At 53.5% G+C, this 17,345-nt stretch overlaps 1 protein-coding gene across 2 annotated transcripts in view; it reads right to left on the bottom strand.

Moving 5' to 3' along the window:
- Window positions 1–17,345, bottom strand: part of DSCAML1 (DS cell adhesion molecule like 1) — a 314,600-nt gene that overhangs the window by 40,818 nt on the left and 256,437 nt on the right. For both annotated transcript variants that reach the window (XM_064482082.1, XM_064482083.1), the window contains exons 12-14: window positions 5,876–6,075; window positions 5,165–5,261; window positions 4,442–4,570 (exon numbers count right to left, since the gene is read on the bottom strand). In XM_064482082.1, coding sequence (XP_064338152.1) covers window positions 4,442–4,570; window positions 5,165–5,261; window positions 5,876–6,075 — 426 coding nt within the window. The remainder of the gene's footprint in view (window positions 1–4,441; window positions 4,571–5,164; window positions 5,262–5,875; window positions 6,076–17,345) is intronic.

Below are 17,345 nucleotides of genomic sequence, written 5' to 3' on the forward strand. Positions count from 1 at the left end.
CTTTGCCTTCCCCTCCCTTGTTTCATTCAGCTGCCAATCATAGGAAGGTTGGGGGATATCTCAGAAAGTGGCCCCCCTTTTTTCTGCTTTTGCCAGTCGATTGCAGGTGGATTTGGCCTTGTGTTCCCAAATCAGCTTTGATGTTGGCACAAAACAGCTCCCTCCCCGCCCCCCAGCCTCCCAGGCTGATGCATCACAGTCAGATCTGGAGGGCTCTAGCTGATTTCCCAACTTGATCACTGCCATCTCTCTGACCTGAATAGCTGAAATTAGGGGCCCTATTTTCTTCGCCTTCCTTTTCAGCTCTCAGAGTACTGAGCTGGCTTTGGCGAATATTGTCTCTTTTAATATTCCCTTTCATATGAGCCTGGCTTACCCAGATTAACATATTTCATTAAGGGCTCTCTCTCCCTTTCTTCATCAAAGGGCTTATGATGCAAAATATTCTTCTTAAAAAATAAGGAAGTGGCTGGGGAGATGTCAGTGCCTTCTACTCTGTGGGCTGCTTGCTGTGAGGGGACCTGGGGCCTTCGGTTTTTTGGGAGACACGTTCATGGTGGAGGGGGAGCAGCTTGGACAAAAGCCACATCTGGAGCATTCAGCTGCCTGCGCTTGGGAAACAAATCCATTCTGCATCTCTGATTTCCTCCCTGCATCACAGCTCTGAGCCCAACATGGCAATCTCTCCACAGCACTGAGAAGAGGTTCCCTGGGTCACAGCCCCACTCCAGCTCACACAGAATGCCACACCATGCCATGCCACACCAGGCTGGCTCACCCCACGGTGGCTGACGGCTTGCACCACGAGGTTGCCTTCTGGCCTTGAAAGGCCATCCTCAAAGAACCCATCCCTGCTCCTTGCTTGGGGAACAGGGGCGAAATGTGGCATCTGCATTTTTAAATCTGCACAGCGCCATCTGATAGATTTGTGTGGACGGTGCTATTTATCATTCAGCATTCATGTATTATTACTCTGCTGCCTGGGGCCAGGAGAAGTCAGCGTGAGTGGGATGGCTTAGAAAGGGCAGACTTAGTAATTTCCCTTGGAAAATTAACACGATGAGCAACATGGCAGAAAGCTTGGCAAAGGCACAGTTGTGACAAAGAAGGGGGTCAGGACTAGGCGGTCCAGATCCAGGATGAGTTTGGTCTGTGGCAGGAGGAGGAGGGGAAGGGAGAGTAAAGGCACAGGATGGAGCTCCTTGGAGGGTGAGGCTGTGCCAGGCTCTGTGCTGGGCATGCCCACATAAGTTACCACATTCACGTAATCCTTGCAACTATCCTGAATTATGTCTTATCATCTCCATTTAATAGGTTGAGATGTCCAAAGACCTTAAGTAGCTTGCTGAAGATCACACAGCTCTGACACTTGGTCAACCCAAGTCTTCTGCTTTGAGAATTGTTCCACTATTCCATGTGCAGGTGGAAGATCTACTTAGACACACACAGACACAGACACAGACACACAGACACACACACACGCACGTGCGCGTGCGCACACATGCCCCTCCTTCCTTTGAGTCAGCCATCCGTTCCCTAGGATACCTTTTTCAGTTCTCATGTAATTCAGTCTGTGGTGTATTACACATGATCGGATATTGCTTTGTAATGGTTCTGAAAGTATGTGCGTAGGTGCACATGTGCACACCTGGGTATGCACATGCCTGTGTACACAATGTATGGTCTCACTCCAACTGCATTGTAAGCTCCAAGGGCAACACTGTCTCCTCTTTTTCTTTCCCTACCACATGGCTGGTGCATGATTCTGCAAAAAAAATTACTGACACTCAATACATGTTGCTGACTGACAGATACATTATTTCAGCCTGCAAGTCCCACAGGACTATATATTGCCACATGAGGTACTTGAGTTAGAAGGAGGAGAGGAACTTACATTTATTAAAGGTTTAATGTAGCTCTGTGCTAGGTGCTTTCTCTTTAATCCTTAAAACAATCCCACCAGGTAGGCATTACTGTTCCCATCTCACAGATGAGGAAGCTCTGCTGTGTTCACAGCCTCCGCCCGTCTCCAGTGATAATTCACTCTGGTTCTGATGGAAACTAAATGCCAGAATAGATGCCCATCTGAGTGGAATGGTCTGGAGGAGTCCCACCCAAAGGCAGGAGAAAGGACCAACTGGCTTCTCTGTGCTCTTGATCCTGTGACTTACATCTTTTATAGGTGCAAAGCCCTTGTGGATGGGAGAGTCTGAGGCTGAATTTTCATCACCCTCCCCTCCACCCTGCCCACCCCTCCTAGCGCCCCGGCTCTGGCTCTGGGGTGGGGCATGGCAGTTCTTCATCTTTCAGGAGAGCCCGAGGGGGCTGGGAGAAGACATGGCTGAGCTCTGAAAATAGCATCTTTCCTGCCCACCTCCCCTTCTGCCCTGCTCTCCAGATATGTGATGTTCTCAGCTTCGCCTTGCTGAGCAGTGCCCCAGGAAAAGTTTCCACACATTAGAGGGTGGTCAGTGGAGGGGAAGGGTGGATAACAGGGCAGCATGGGGGAAGAGGGCAGGGAGGCAGTTACAAGGAGCAGTGGGAGAGGGGCATGAGTGAGCCAGGCATCCACTCCCTACCCCCGACAGGAGCAGAGTCCTGCCAGTCTTATCAGCCTGGCAGGGAGACGTTGGCCTGCGTACAGACCCCTCCTTTCTCATCTGGCTCCTGGAAGTCCTGAGGTGTGAGATGGACACAGCTGGGCTCCTCTCCTCTCCGTGCCCTCTGTCTCCACCGAGGTTGGCTGCTGCTCATCACCTGTCCCAGCTGCGGGGCTGTGGGCAGCCCGCTCACTTGCTCACCTCCTGTATACCCCTCCTCCCCGTTGACGCCAGCTGAATCTTTCCAAGGTGCCATGTAGCCTAAGTCTCTCTCTGGGACCTCAGACATTGTAAGTGGCTTTCAATGACCCTCCCAACAAAGTAAAAGCTCAGCCCTGAGGCCCCCTCCCAACCTGGAGTCCTGAGCACTTTTTAATCTAATTGCCCTGGAACTGGACTGTGAACGCTCTGCTAGACATGCTGCTGCCTGGAGCACAGGGCTCCTTGCTAGGGCTGCCCCTTCCCCCTGCCCTGAATCTAAGCCGATTACCTTTCAACCTTCTCCCAGCTCAATGCAATGTCGACAGGGACCAAAGAGGTGCTTCCCTGATGACCCCTCCTTCTCTCTGCAGCCTTCGTCCTGCACTGAGGGTGACCTCCTGAGTGGCTGGCTACAAGTGGACTTTTCTCCCCAACCAGACTGTAAACTTCTGAGGGCAGGGCTCCTCCCTGTAAAAATCCGTATCAAGGGTGATGAACGCAGTGCCCTGGACAGAGTAGGAACACAGCTCTGAGCTTTGCTGTGGATTCCGGGCTGGGTGCTGGGAAAGCAGCAGGGACTAGGACTCGGTCAAGCTAGAGGAGAGGACAGCCAGCTGGCCAATGACCATGTACTGTACTATGGAAGAAAGGAAGGGTCTGGAAGGCTTCTGAGGAAAACAAAACCTTGGATCAATGGTAAGACCTGAAAGATGCATTGGAGTTGGTGGGGGGAGGGGGGCTGGAGAGGGTTGAGTTCTCCAGACTTTTCTTCTGTGTTTTATTTTAAAATTACTTTGAAAAGCTTATATGGGCTTATGGTCTTGAATTCTGAAGGTAGGAAAGAATTCAGAGGGGAAATATGTTTCTCATTCCCTCACTCCTGGTGGCAGCCACCCAGATGCCCTCTCAGGGGCAGCCCTCTGTCACCTGTTCCTCATGTACCGTCTAGAGACAGTCACACAGACACAAACATGATTGCCTATGGTTCTTTTTTGGCTTGGTCCACTCCAGGCCTCTTAATCCCTCTGAGGCTCCCTCCTTGCCATTCCTGCCACCTGACTGTGGGTCCCTGGGTCTCATTGTTTACTCTGCTCCACAGTGCTTTATGGTGGCGAGCAGCCTCACAGACGCTAGTTAGGGTCCCAAGGGAGGGGTCTGGTAGGGCTTCTAAGAGGAAGAAGCTAGATCTAAGCTTTTCCAGGGATTACCAACCCCAAGTGACCCACTCTTGGCAAGAACCAGCTCTCTGACCTTCAAGCATCCCCATTATCCCAAACCAGGAGTGCCCAGATGACCCAGTTAAACCTGTGATGTCTGTGGCCCCACAGATACAGCCCATAGTCCCTGGCTCAGGGCCTTTAAATTGCTTTTAATCAGACCACCCTGTGGACCTGCCCAAGCATAGTCCTGAGAAAAAGGGGCTGATACTCCCTCCCCATCAGCTGGGGGTCCCTCCATCTGCCCTCGGGTTCCTAGCCAGGCCAATTCCCTCCGTTTGGAAGACACAGGAGCTTCTGCACTGGTAGATGTCAGCGTGTCCGCCTTAGATGGGCAGCCCTGCGGCCTACGGGCTGTCCCCCCGGAGGGGCATGTCCGGGCACGCGGTGCCAGGGGCCACAGCGGGCCCGCCCCTCACCCACCTGATTTGTTCTTGTATTCAATGTCAAAGCCCGTGATGATGCTGTTCCCGTCGAATCGCTGGGTCCAGCGCAGGTTCATACTCCGGGCCTTCACCTCCCGGATCTCCAGCTCTGGGGGGTCGGGGGGCTCTGAGATGTGGCAGGGGAAGGGGGCAGCAGTGAGGATGGCAGCAGAAAGCTTGGCCTCCTGCTGACCCCCACAAAGGACCAGGGACCTCCCCTGGGGGTACTGGTGTCACCTGTGGTCTACCCAAGGGCCCTGGAACCCCGGAGTTCACGCAAGGCAGGATGGGGATGGGGGTGGGGGTGGGAGCCAGTCAGCAGGGCTCAGAGGCAGAGGGGGGCCTGCTTGGTTCCTGCTCTGTTCCCGTCTCTTCCTTGGCCCCTTTCCACCTCAGAGCTGCTTTCCCCCATGCAGAATTCCCAACTTTTCCCAGCTTGACTTTCCCTTCCCACACCTCCTCTGGGGCCTGGCCCCACAAACCCAGGCCCCCCACTGGTGGGAGCAGCAGTGTGCTCTACAGGGACCACAGCCATTGCAAACCTCGCTGTCTGTCATGTGCCTGGAAGAACGCTATCGCCTCACTCTGCGCAGGAGGGAGCACGTACATAGGCTTTTCCCCAGAGCTGTTTCCTGTCAGCCTCCACCAGGTGTGGAGGGGGTTGGCAGTGAGACCTGGGGTCCCTGGGGCAGGGGCTGGAAATGTGGGGCAGGTGAGGTACCTTGCACAGTGAGTTGAATCAAGCCCCGGTCCTCTCCGTATGAGTTGATGGCATGGCAGCTGAAGAACACAGAGTCCCCACGGTCAGCAGGCTTGAGCTGGGAGGTGGCCATCAGGGGCAGAGGGCAGGGAGAGAGGGAGGAAATGGGGAGAGACTTTTAGAGCCAGTTTGCTGAAGGGGGCCCATCTAGGGGGCATCAGCAAGGCCACCTTCTTCTGGGAGGGAATCCACCAGGGGTTTGTCAAGGGATCCTCTTCACAGAAAGTTCAAAGAATGAATGAAGGTGCAGAAGAGTCCATGCAGGGAGATGCTTAAGGCAGTCCCAGGAGGAAGGGAAGGGTGGAGGGGTCCAAGAGGAAGGGTGGGGCTGAGGGGTCCAGGAGGAAGGGCGGGGCTGAGGGGTCCCAGGAGGAAGGGTGGGGCTGAGGGTTCCAGGAGGAAGGGAGGGGCTGAGGGGTCCCAGGAGGGACGGGCTGAGGGGCCCACACATTTAATGGCTGTGGGGTTGTCAGAAAGAAGATAGAGTGGTGCTCTAAGGCAGAGGTTCCTGGATGGAGAAGGGAAATGGGTAGGAAAGGGAAGGTACTTTTTGGGGTGGGAGAGGGGTTCCCAGACTCCCTGTTTACCTCCATCGGCTATAGATGTAATAGTTGCCAGCCCCCTACTTTCTGAGAGTCGGGGTCCCCCTGAGACGGGGCCGTGGGTGCTCACCTTCAGCGTGGAGACAACCTCGTCGCCGTTGTCCTTGGTGGCGATGGCATACCGCATGACACGGTCCGGGTCGATGACCGTGTCCCCCTTCTCCCAGCGGATGATGATGGGCCGCTCTCCCCGCGCAGTGCAGTTGAGCTCCTTGGCATGGCCCTTGATGGCGATGGTGGTGTTGGGGTGGGAGGTGATCATGGCCGGGACTGGGGAGGAGAGGAGGCGCAGGAGGTCCCAGTGAGGGCGGGAGGCTGGGCAGTGGAGGGGCAGGTGCCCAGCACGGAGGCCCCGCCCCTGCTGCCCCTCCAGCAGAGCATCTCAGCCCCAGAGAAAGGGTCTAATACCCGCTGGGGGTGGGATACAGAAAACCCCCTTGCCTGTCCCCTTTCTTCCCTGCCCATCATGGCGGGAGTAGCCTCTCTTTTCACCAGGGGTTCTGATATCCCATGGACCCCTTTTCAGAATCTTTTAAAATGCATAACATACATAGAATGACAAAGGAAACCAGATATATGGAAGTATGGTCGTACAAATATTAACACTCAAAAGCAAGCTTTTGATATAGCATATCACATTATAATATATGTTCTTTATTACTCCTTATGACATAAGACCTATTGCCGGGCCACATGAGAACAATTTTGTAGCAGTGATGAGCATAAACGTATTGTGAGATATTCTGCAACAGCTGTGATGAAAATACCTATTGGGCATAGTCACAGGTACTGCTACTGCTGTGGCTTGTTGCTTATGTTCAAAATGGAAGAAGTACTAAATCTCAACTAGAAGTTAGTGAAAAAAACCCAAGATGCCATTTTACCCCCGCCCAAATTCATGGACCCCTTGAGTTGGATGCATGGACCTCTGTGGACCCCAGGTTGCAAGCACTGCTCTAAAACGCTGGGGCCTCTGCTTTGTGTCCAGGCTCAAGCTCTTTCTTCCACAGCAGTCAGCTGGTTTACCCCCTGCTTCTAGGCAGCAGGGCCCTCCCAAACAGCTGAGAAACTCCCCTGCTCTTCCAAACAAAATGCAATGGAAAACCCTGGCGAGCAGCACCATAATTAAGCTCCTTCAAGTGCACCAATAGCTCCCTCCCCCTGCCCACCACTCACCTGAGAAAATCGTCATGGGACAGCCAAGGCCCTGGCTAGCCATCGGGAGAGCCCTCCCACTGCCCAGACAAGAGGTGTCTCAGTCCTGACCCACCGCAGGCCTGAGCACTGTGGCCAGCAGCAGGGGGAGGGGAGGGGCAGAGGGAAAGACGGTCTCTACTGCCAGTCAAATTCTGTCCCCTTTCTCTTTCATCAACTCAACAAACACGTGTCCAGCACCTATGCCAGTACACGGCACGGTGCCAGGCTGGGGGATACACATGACATGAGATGGGGTCCTTGCCCTCCTGGGAGTTGGGGAAGGGGAGGAGGAGGTTGAGATTTGCTTGAGCAACATGAAAATGAGCAAAATCTGATGAGTGTGTTTCACAGAGGTAGCAGGAGAAACTAACTTTGGCGGAGGGGTGTCTGGGGAGGCATCAGCCAGCCATTCAGCCAGCACTGACTGCACACCTACTACATACTGGGCCTCATGCTGGGCTCTGGAGCCAACAGTGAGCGGGACAAACCCCGTCCCAGGGAGTTTCTTTGCAGTAGTGAGAACAGACAACAAAATAGCCATTCCAGGAATGACTGCCGAGTTCTGTGCTAGGAGAGGGGCTCAGTGCCTGACGGGGCAGGATGCAAACGGGGAGAGTGGAGGAAAGGGCACCCGGGGCGCTGGAACCTGCTGGAGCAAAGGCCCAGAGGCAGCGATGTGCAGGGCAGTTCCCAGAGACCTACACCGGGTCTGATGCAGCTGGGAAACTGTCCTTGCCCTTGCCTTTCCCTCACCACCTTCCTGGGAAACCTTGCCTCTCAGAGTGCAGGTCCCCAGTGCTCTTGTTGTGGGAGTGCCCATGAGCCATCCTGGAGTACACACGCTGGGGGGCGCTGTGGTGCCTGTAAGAATCAGACTGCATTCCCCACCTGCTGTTGTGGGGAGGACGCCTCCTCACATTGAGTTCTGCAGAGCCGAGACCCGGCTCACTGGCTCGCCATATCCCCCTCAGCCTGCTTGGATGTGGGACAAGAGGATGCTCTGTCTTCTCTTCTTTCATACTCCTTACCCCAGGGGCTCCCCTCTGGGTACCACGTCCCTGCTCCACTTCAGTGGCTGCCCCTTTCTTCCCCTCCTAGGGTCCTCTGGATTTCCCTTCCCCTCCAGTTTTAAACACCTTCTCAGACAACATTCTTCTCAGCAAACTCTCCAGGGTCATTGTACTTCTAAGGACAAATAAGCCTTTGGAGAAAGGAAGGAAGGCCTGGGGCTGTAATGGTGCAGCCTGAGATGCCAGTCAGTGGGTCAGGAGGAGAACAGGAGTGGGGGATGAAGGGTGGTTTCTGGCATCCCTGAAGTCACCATGCCGCCAGCCATTCCTACTGTCTTCTGTCGTGTGGGACGTGATACTAAGGGCAGTCCTGGCCCCTGGCCCCTGCACCAACATCTCAGCACAATCCCTAGCACCGGCTCATCAAATAATGAAGCAGATAAATTTTATAATGCACGGCATTACACCAGGATATACAATAAAACGCAGAAGACAAATAATGAGGTGCAAGTTATAATGAAGAAAAAGCCTGCAGTCAGAGACATGCGAGTATGAATTATTGACTAAGGTTTTACACTCTCAAGGATGTGCGGAGGAATATTTTTCCATCAAAGATTTGCATAATTCACTCGTATAAACCTGGGTGGAATATAGAGTAAGATTTTACATCAACAATTCGGGCCTTGCATTGCAGAAGTCTCCATTTTTCCTAGAGGATTGAAATGAGGGGGTGTGGGAGGGAGGGGCACGTGGGCTGTTTCTACTCTCCCCACTGATCCCCAGTTGGTCAGAGACTGGGGCCCAGCACCCCTGGGGGGCCTGAGCCCTGAGGCCTTCCTGGGGAAGAGGAGTCCTTGTTCCCAAGGGGCTGCTGCTAAAGCCACAGAGGAGCTGGGAGATGTTCATGTCGAGGTGTGTGTATGTGTGTGCGTGCGTGTGCATGTGTGTGTGCATGTGTGTGTGCATGCATGTGTGCATGCACAAGGGGGATGATAACAGGGTCAAGCCTCAGCATAGTTCAGAGTTCTAAGGAAGGGAGAGGAAAGGAAGAGTCTTTCTTTGGTAGGAGAACTTCAAAGCTCTGCACCAGAGTGAGAAATCTGCAGCTCACCCCTGTTTGCTCTCCAGGTAGGACTGATCAGCCTGTCCAGGGCCTGTGTGTAGTTATAAAGGCACCCCTCTGGCAGGATGCAACATGGTGCCAGGGGAGCAGAGACTGGGGCCCAGGCTCCACTTGCCCCTTAGGCTATGTACGTTTGAGCAGTGCACAAGTTGTGCATCCATACGTGCCCGTCCCACCTCACAGAGTCTTCCTAATCAGGTTTGTTTGAAGAGACAGACACAGGGAAAACCAGAGACAACAGGACCTCAAGAACCCACTTGGTCCTTCAGCCCCGAGTAATAACCACACCTGGGGATAGGGGTGGGCTCCCTTCACCACTGTTATGGCAATGAGCACCACGTGGCACAACCCGATGTTGTCACAGCAGGTTCAGGGAAGCCCATCTGTGAAGAAGAGGAGATTGCTCCTGTGGACCCCACCCAGCTTGAAGAGCTTGGAGGCCAGACAGATGTGAGTTCTACCTTCGTCTCTACCAGCTGTGTGGTCTTCAAGACAGTCCACTTGACTTCTCTGAGCCTCAGGCTCATTCTCTGTGATGCGAAGATATGGCTGTTGACCCTGCAGAGTCATTATGGGGGCAAACAGTCCATCTATATAAAGTGCCTGCCGTGTAGCGGCTCCTCAAGAAATCTGGGTATTATTCCACAAGGTCTCAGCTCCACTGAATTGCAGCAGTAAACATGACTGAACCCTCACTGCACTGAGGCCCAGCTGCGCCCCAGAGCACTTTCTGGGTTGAAGGCAGATCCCAAGAATTCCCTAGAGATGTTCATGTGCAGTCACCTGCAGAAGCACAGATAAACACACACACACACACAGACACACCCTCACAGCCTGCACTCTGGTATCCTTACTGTAAACTCACATGTGGCGTCACACATGTAACCTGATGCAATTGTCAATTGCATGTCAGTATCCTGATGTGATTGTCTAACACGCACCTACTCACAGTCTTGCATTACGTAAGTGCACGATCCCGCTACACACTCACACACACTTTTATGGTTACTTTTTACTGGGAACTGACTGTGTACCACGTGCTGGCAGTATTCTAGTACTTTTCATGAATAAAGTCATGTGGGGGAGGTACTGTTATTATCCTCCAGCTCCAAAGCCTGGGTCCTGATGTATTTCTTGACTCAGTGCCATGGCCTCCCTGTGGCCGTGATGCTCTGATGGAGCAGGCAATCACTGGATGCTTTGGCCCCTTGGTTCATTGCTCACTGACCTCCCCTAACAACAGCTGTGAGAAGTAAGTCTTACTATCTCCACTTTTCAGATGAGGAAACTGAGACTTCCGGAAGGCAGTGCTTCCCTCTTCAAGCCTGTGCTACTGTGGTTGCAGGGGCAGGCCACCTCTCACTGTCTGCCACATGTGCACACAGTATCTGGCTTTGGGAAGTGGAATTTGGCTGTCACCAAAACGCTGTGACTGCTCTGTGGTGGGCAGCCTCAGCAGGCCACTCCTAGGGCAGGCATCAGGGACTGCAGCTTTAGGGATACAGGAAGGGGAGCCGGGGAGGGAGAGGAGGTTGTACGCACAGGGCTGAGTTCTGCGTGACCAGAGCTGATAGCAGCCACAAAGGCAACACAGTGCTCCAGGAGGACACAGGAGGCTTTAATGAGACACAACTTCTCTGCTTCCCTGCAGTGTAATTCAATTAACAGCCAGGGAAACCTAATTTCTTTTTACAAAGAGGGATGCAGTGGGAGATTCTCTGGGGACTTGGGAACAGGGAGGGGCTGGGCTTAAGGGCATCAGGGAGACCCAAGTGGGTGAGCTGCCCCTTAATACATAGCTCCTTCCAACACAGCTTCTTCAGGTGGGGAGAGCAGGCTTTTCCCTGGGGTCCTGGGGTGAGCTGGGCCAGTCTTATTCAAAGCTTTACAACCTCAGTGCCAGGTACAGTGTCAGTCTGCACACAGCCAAATTGGGGTGAAGCCTGGTAGAAGCCCAAGAGGCTTCCTGATGACTCCTGACACCCCCGTCACTGCAGATGCCCCTCCTCTGGGCATCGAGCACCCCCAGCACGGCACGTGTCATACTGCAGCATCCCTGGCTCCTTGTCTGACTGGAAACCTCTCCAGGGGAAAAGCATCCCCGCTCAGGACTTCGCGTGCACTTGTGGAAAGAAGGCCGGCTCCCAAGCCCTGGGTGCCTGTCTTGCTCCCCCAGGGTCCCTGGGCAGCCTGTCCTGGTCCACAGTCAGATTCACTCCAGTGAAAGGGAGGGGCTTCACCGGGGGTGCTCAGGCCACAGCCTTACAGACCTGTAGAAGTCTCAGATTTCCTCCTCCTGGTTCTGATGGGGCCTTATTGGCAGGAGTCACAGAGAAGAGATGGGTACTGGCCAGTGGAACCACCCCCCTCCCTTCGCTGCCGGGCCCTCCTGGGGCAGTAAGCCGAGGGGAGAGGAAATCAATTTCAGAAACAAGACAGTTGTCAGAATCCGATGTAACCGGTTCCTGTCTGTGAAATTACACGCAGGCCAGCTCCTGTCACCCCCAGGTCCTGCCCGGACCAGCTGCTATTTACATTTTAATTTGATGTGAGAGGCTGATAGATTTTTTTAAAACACCACGAGACAACTCTGCTTCCTTGCTCACCCCCAGCATCCACAGACTTTCAGACCAACCCCCAGGCTTGGGGATGGAGTTCTAGGGCCCCTAGATCCTGCCGCGGGGGTGATAAATTCTGCACCTACTTGGTCCCTCCCTTACTCATTCTTCCCCCTTCTCTGGGGTCCCACCTCATAAGCTGCTCCTTGCAGCTTACACAGCACCAGCACACCCTTTATCAGGAGCTTCCTTCTTGTTAAGGAAGTGGTCCGGGAGCTTTTAGCCCCCAGAGTACCAGTGAGGAAACGGAGCCTCAGAGAGGCTAAGTGGTTTGTCTAAAGTCACACAGCTGGAGAACCACAGGAAGATGACGAAGCCCCAAGTTTGCTGATAATTCACTGGCGTCCTTTCCTCTGGTTTCATCCAGCTTTCTCCTGCCTGGTGGGTTGTTCTTCCATCCCGGGCTTTGTCCCAGGAGTGAGAAGCTGGGTGGGGATGACACGGTGTGGAGGGATTCTGAGGGGAGTGCAGAAGTTGGCTGAAAACTGGGGTAGAGCTGGGCCGGGCCAGGAGGCCAGTCTAGGGTCGGCGGGGCTTGGGGCAGGGGTTAGGGGGGTGGTGAGTCAGGACTTCTCTGTCTCCGTCTCCCTCCCTCTCCTCCTGCTGGTGATGAGAGCTCAGCTGGTGTTTCTGACAGTCCCCGAGTCACCAGGGAGGGAAAATGCAGTTATGAATACCCAAAGGAGAGGCGCAGTGTGTGTGTGGGAAGGAGGATGTGGAAGAAGATGGACGGGAATGCCACCAGCTGCTGGGAGAGGCCTGATACAATGGGAAAGGGGCGTGGAATGTTATTTCCAAAAGGAAGCTTGGGGCACTTTTTAACTCCATTCGTGGGCAAAAGTATATTATAATCCTTGCAGGGCTTACTCTGTGCTGGGCACTATTCTGTATTCTTTTACACACGGTAACTCAATCTTCACAACAACCCTATTTTTATTTCCACTTTACAGATGGGGAAACTGAGGCCACAGAGTTAATAAGCAGCAGAGCCAGGATTGAGGGCATCTGTAGTTTTACCTGTGATGTGACGCTGGTCTGAGAAGGATGGTGGGCAGGGGAGCAGAATGGGGGTGCAAAGAGCCCAGCTTCTCTGAATAGAAATACAGCCAGACTTGGGGGAAAGCAGATGGGTCTGGGAACCCGGACAGCGAGGGGTAAGGCTGTTCTGCTCTTTTAGGTGATGGGCTTGGGGGAGGGGTTGAGAGCATCTCACAGAGTCTGAGGGAAGAACTATAGGGCAGGATGACCCTCCTCTTCCACCCCCAACTCTTGCGGATGCCCCTCTGGTCCTTCCTCTAGCTCAAGCAAGATGACCTCAAAGCCAATAAGGTTGGAAGAAGAGCAGCAAAGTCGTGATGTTCTTTACCAATCCCAAGGCGAGACCTGACCTTCTCAGGAAGTCCCTCTGAGAGTCTAACTGAAGTCTCTCCAGGAGTCTCAGAGTTTTTTGCTAAAAAGGATGCTCTCTCTGGGCACACAAAAATGCTTTTCTGGACGTCCTCCTCCTTGCTTTTGGAGAAGCTTTTCCAGGGGACAGCACACACCCTAGAGAGCTCTGCAAACCCACCTTGCCAGGGGAGAAGGGGGCTTCCTGGCTCAGAGGCTCTTGTCTCCTTTTGTTTCTGAATGGATTACATGGACCCATTTGAGGTGCGTGGGCCCCTCCCTCCCCCGAACCCAGCCCACTCCCCTCCCTCCTCCGAAAGGCTTGTGTCCCTGCTCCATGTTAACAAGATCCTGACAAGAACAGAAGCCCTGTTTGGCGGTGTGAGATAAGCCTCCACAAACGGGCATTGTTGGCGTGTGGGGTGGTCGGCCTGGGGTGTGGCAGCCGCGGGAGAAGCTCTCTGTGCTCAGCCCTGGCAGCGGCTCCAGGCTTCCCCTGGGAAGGGCTGGTTGTGGGGGAGCCTTCTGGTGCCGGCTTTGTTTTTCCCTTCTTAAAGAGCCAGGGCCTAGCGTTGTTAATTTGATTGCACCCACTTCGGCTTCTTGTCGCCCCTGATTAGCCAAGCTCCACCTGAAGCATGAGATTAATTCAAATTGCATGGAAGCAATCAGCCTCAGCTCTGAGAGCTGGTGGGGAGGTGCCAGGGAGCCGGGGGCCCAGGGACCTGAGCTGTCCACTGCCCGTTTACAAGGGGAGCAGAGCTGGCAAGCAGTGTGTGTATGAAGGGGGTTGGGGTGCTGGTCACGGAGAACGGCAGCACCTTTGAGACCCGGACTGGAGCCCCATATCTGCCGCAGGGTGGGCCTGGCTGACACTCTAGCTCGCCAGGCCTTCCTTTCTCCACCCATAAAGTGGATCCGTTGGTCCTCTCTTGGCTCCTTGGCCAGGGGTTGGGAGCTGGGGTTAGTACCCTCTAACGGGGGTGGGACCTGGTTCTCTCCTGCCTCTGGTCTTCTACTTTCCCCAGAATATCGGGAAAATGTTAGTAATAATTAAAATAGCTAATGTTTATTGAATGCTTATGATGTGCCATGCACCCTGGTGAATGCTCTACATGAATGATTTCATGAAATCCACCCCCGTCGACCCTACGAGGTCGTATTTTCGTCCTTGTCTTCGAGATGAGAGAACACTCCACTCCGAAATGACCCTGAACATCAGAATCCTTTCAGACACAAAAGGAGACAACACGACCTGTCATCCCCTGTTCCTTCTCAATGACTCTTAGGCTCCCCCTTTTCTCTAACTCCCTGCTCAGGGTCCTAGTATCATAGCCAGACTTTGATGCCTTGATCCATCCCACCTCACCCCCTTGCTCTCCCAGCAGACGTCCTCCTCACTGCCTCCCACATGGATTTCCGACCCCAGTGTCTTGGCTCCTCCTGTTCCTCCCACCTGCCTGCCCAACTTTCTTCCCTTTGCCTATCCGAGCCCTGCCTATTCCTAAGGCTTCCTCCGAGTCCCTCTCCTCTAGAAAGCTCTGTCTGACCATGTCTGTCCACACCAGGTTTTTCCTTCTCAAACCCAACACTGCACGTGTAGAGCCAAAATTTTTAGCGTGTGATCTTGCCTGGTTTCCCGAAGGTTAGTTCCAGCTTCCTAACGAGCCTGTAAGTTCCCTGAGGGCAGTGAAGTTGACTTCATCTTGCCCTTCTCTCTCAGACCTTGACCCCATGCTGGGCACAGAGGGGCTACTTAGGAATTACGCGTTTATGGCTTGACTGATCTGACCATTTATTCCTCCCCCTGTGATTCAGAGGGGCATTGATCGTTGACTGGGGGAGCAGTTCTGGGCTCCCCACTTTGGGCAGGGGCTGGAGGCACTGCTTTGGCTGTCTGTCTGTGTTTTCTGATCTAGTAAACAGAGGTGCTCAGTGATAGTTCAAATGTTTACTGGCACACTTTCCTTGGTTGGCAAGTATGACGAGTGGAATTTTGTTATTCATAGCTAGACCTGCTGGAGCTGAACACAGCAAGCCTTGAATGATGCCTTAGAGCCCAGACCCACCTGGAAGCTCTTGCGTGCTCATGGTCTTGGGGACTGACTGTGGGGGTGAGGGTGGAGAGGTGGTGACTGCTTTGTGGGTTGGGCCTCTTGGGGCCTCAGTTTCCTCCTGTGAGCTGAGAGGCTTACAAATACACGTGTGGACATCCCAATCCACATGTTCAGCTCCCCCTGCAAACAGCCACCACCCAGGTCTGGAGAGCATGCTCGTGGCAGGGTGTCCTTGGGAAGACAGACTGGGGAAGATGCCTTGGCAAGTCCTAGAAGTCAGCTTGGGGCATCGGGGCAGGGACTTCCCTGCCTGGGTACCCTGAGTGTGGGCTAGAAGGGGAGGTGTGGGCTCTGGGCTGCTGTGTATAGAGCAGGAGCCCCAGTCACCAGATGTAAGGGAGGTGCTGCTTCTGCCTGACAGGGAAGGGTTTCCTTTGGGCAAATTTGAAATTAGGACAATCTCAGGTCATCGGATACACAGTTGTGTTCCCAAGGTTTTACATCCAGACCTCTGCACCAATGGTGAACCACTGGCTGGGTGACCTGGTCTAGCCAGGCTTGGGGCTTCCTTCCACCAGGGTGGGCCCCCACTCCCCCACTCCCCACTTGGCTTCTCCTCTCTTCTCTCCTGTGTTCTGTGACTCTGCAGCTGCATGTGCGCTCTGGAGGGCTCTTGGATTTGCCTTTAATTGGTCTGACATTTTGCTAAACAAACAAATCAAAACTCAGACCAAACAAAGAGCCCTTATGGGTTTAATTGGCCACGGGCTTTGCCTTGGCTCCACCACTGGAGCCTTCACAGAGTGGAGGGGAGTCTAGGGGATGTAATAGGACCTGTCTAATCAGGGAACCTCTGGCGCAAGTGGGCTGCCAAGTTCCATGCAGTGGTGGCATCAAGACACAGCCAGCCCCCTGCACACTGGACTAAGCAGTCCGGCTTTGTACCTGCCTCTCAGTGAAGCATTCTCTTTGAAGATGCTTTATTCCCTGCCACCCCCACCCCACGTCAGCTGGAGGAGGGATTGCCTCCTCCTCATTTGGTCATGATCTTCCTTTTTTAACTTTACATTTTAAAAGGGAGATAAAAGGTAGCTCTACAGATGTAGTATTTTCCTCTGTTAATTACATTTATTTTTCAACCTAGCTCTGGGAGGCAGTCTGGTGCCCTGAAAGGACCACGCACAAAGGTAGAATCATAGATGGTCTGAGATGGCAGGGGTCTCAGGATCAGCTACAAGTGGATTCTATTCCAGATCTTTTATTGTACAGACGAGGAAACTGAGGCCCAGGGACGGGAAGGGATGGCTCCCGGATACGGAGCCAGTGAGTCACGGAGCTGTTACCAGCATCCAGGCTTCTGTCTCTTGGTCTGTGCTCTTTCTACCAAACCATGAGTCCACAGAGGCAAGCTCCTATCTAGCTGGGACTATGTCACCCAATGACTTTTAGCCGGTACCTTCCCTTCCCTGAGAGGACACTATTCCCTGCCAGCCTCTCAGAGAAGATATAGGAAGAGCTTTGTACACTGTCAAGTGCTGTACTTGTATCAGGCTGGGCTGTGTGCTCAGGACATCATGGGCTCAACAACACACTCTGGGGGTCAGGAAGGAGTGGGGATCAATTGGGCCTCGATGGTTGCCAGCAAGGGTGTCCAGGGACTAGGAAAGCATTTTGCTTCCTCTAACAAACTCTTAGAAATCTGAGGCCCCAAGGAAAGGTTCTAGATGGCAGTTCTCTAAGAACCAGCTCTGGAATCCCAGCCCCCACCAGACCCCTGGGCTCCTGGAACTCTGGTTTGGTGCCTGATTATCAGGAGTCAAAGAAATGTCTACTACGTAGAAAGAAACATTTAGCTTCCAAAGCTCGTAAGCACCTCACACTTTTTCTCCCTGTCCACCCTCCCCTCCCTGTCCACCAGACACTGTAAGTTCCCACCTCATCTACTGACATGCACGGATTTTCCTGCCTCCACCCTCTTACTATACTTTGTCCTCACCCTGGAATGGAATGCCCTTTGCTCCCATTGGTTCTTGTCAGACTCCTTCTCATCTTTCAAGACCTACTTGCCAACTACTGCTTTGGTGGAGCTTTTCTTGACATTCCCTTGTTGGCCCCCTAAACTAAAATTGATCCCTCCACTCCTGATTCT

The sequence above is a fragment of the Camelus dromedarius genome, chromosome 34 (assembly GCF_036321535.1).
Source record: "Camelus dromedarius isolate mCamDro1 chromosome 34, mCamDro1.pat, whole genome shotgun sequence".
Lineage (NCBI taxonomy): Eukaryota > Metazoa > Chordata > Mammalia > Artiodactyla > Camelidae > Camelus > Camelus dromedarius.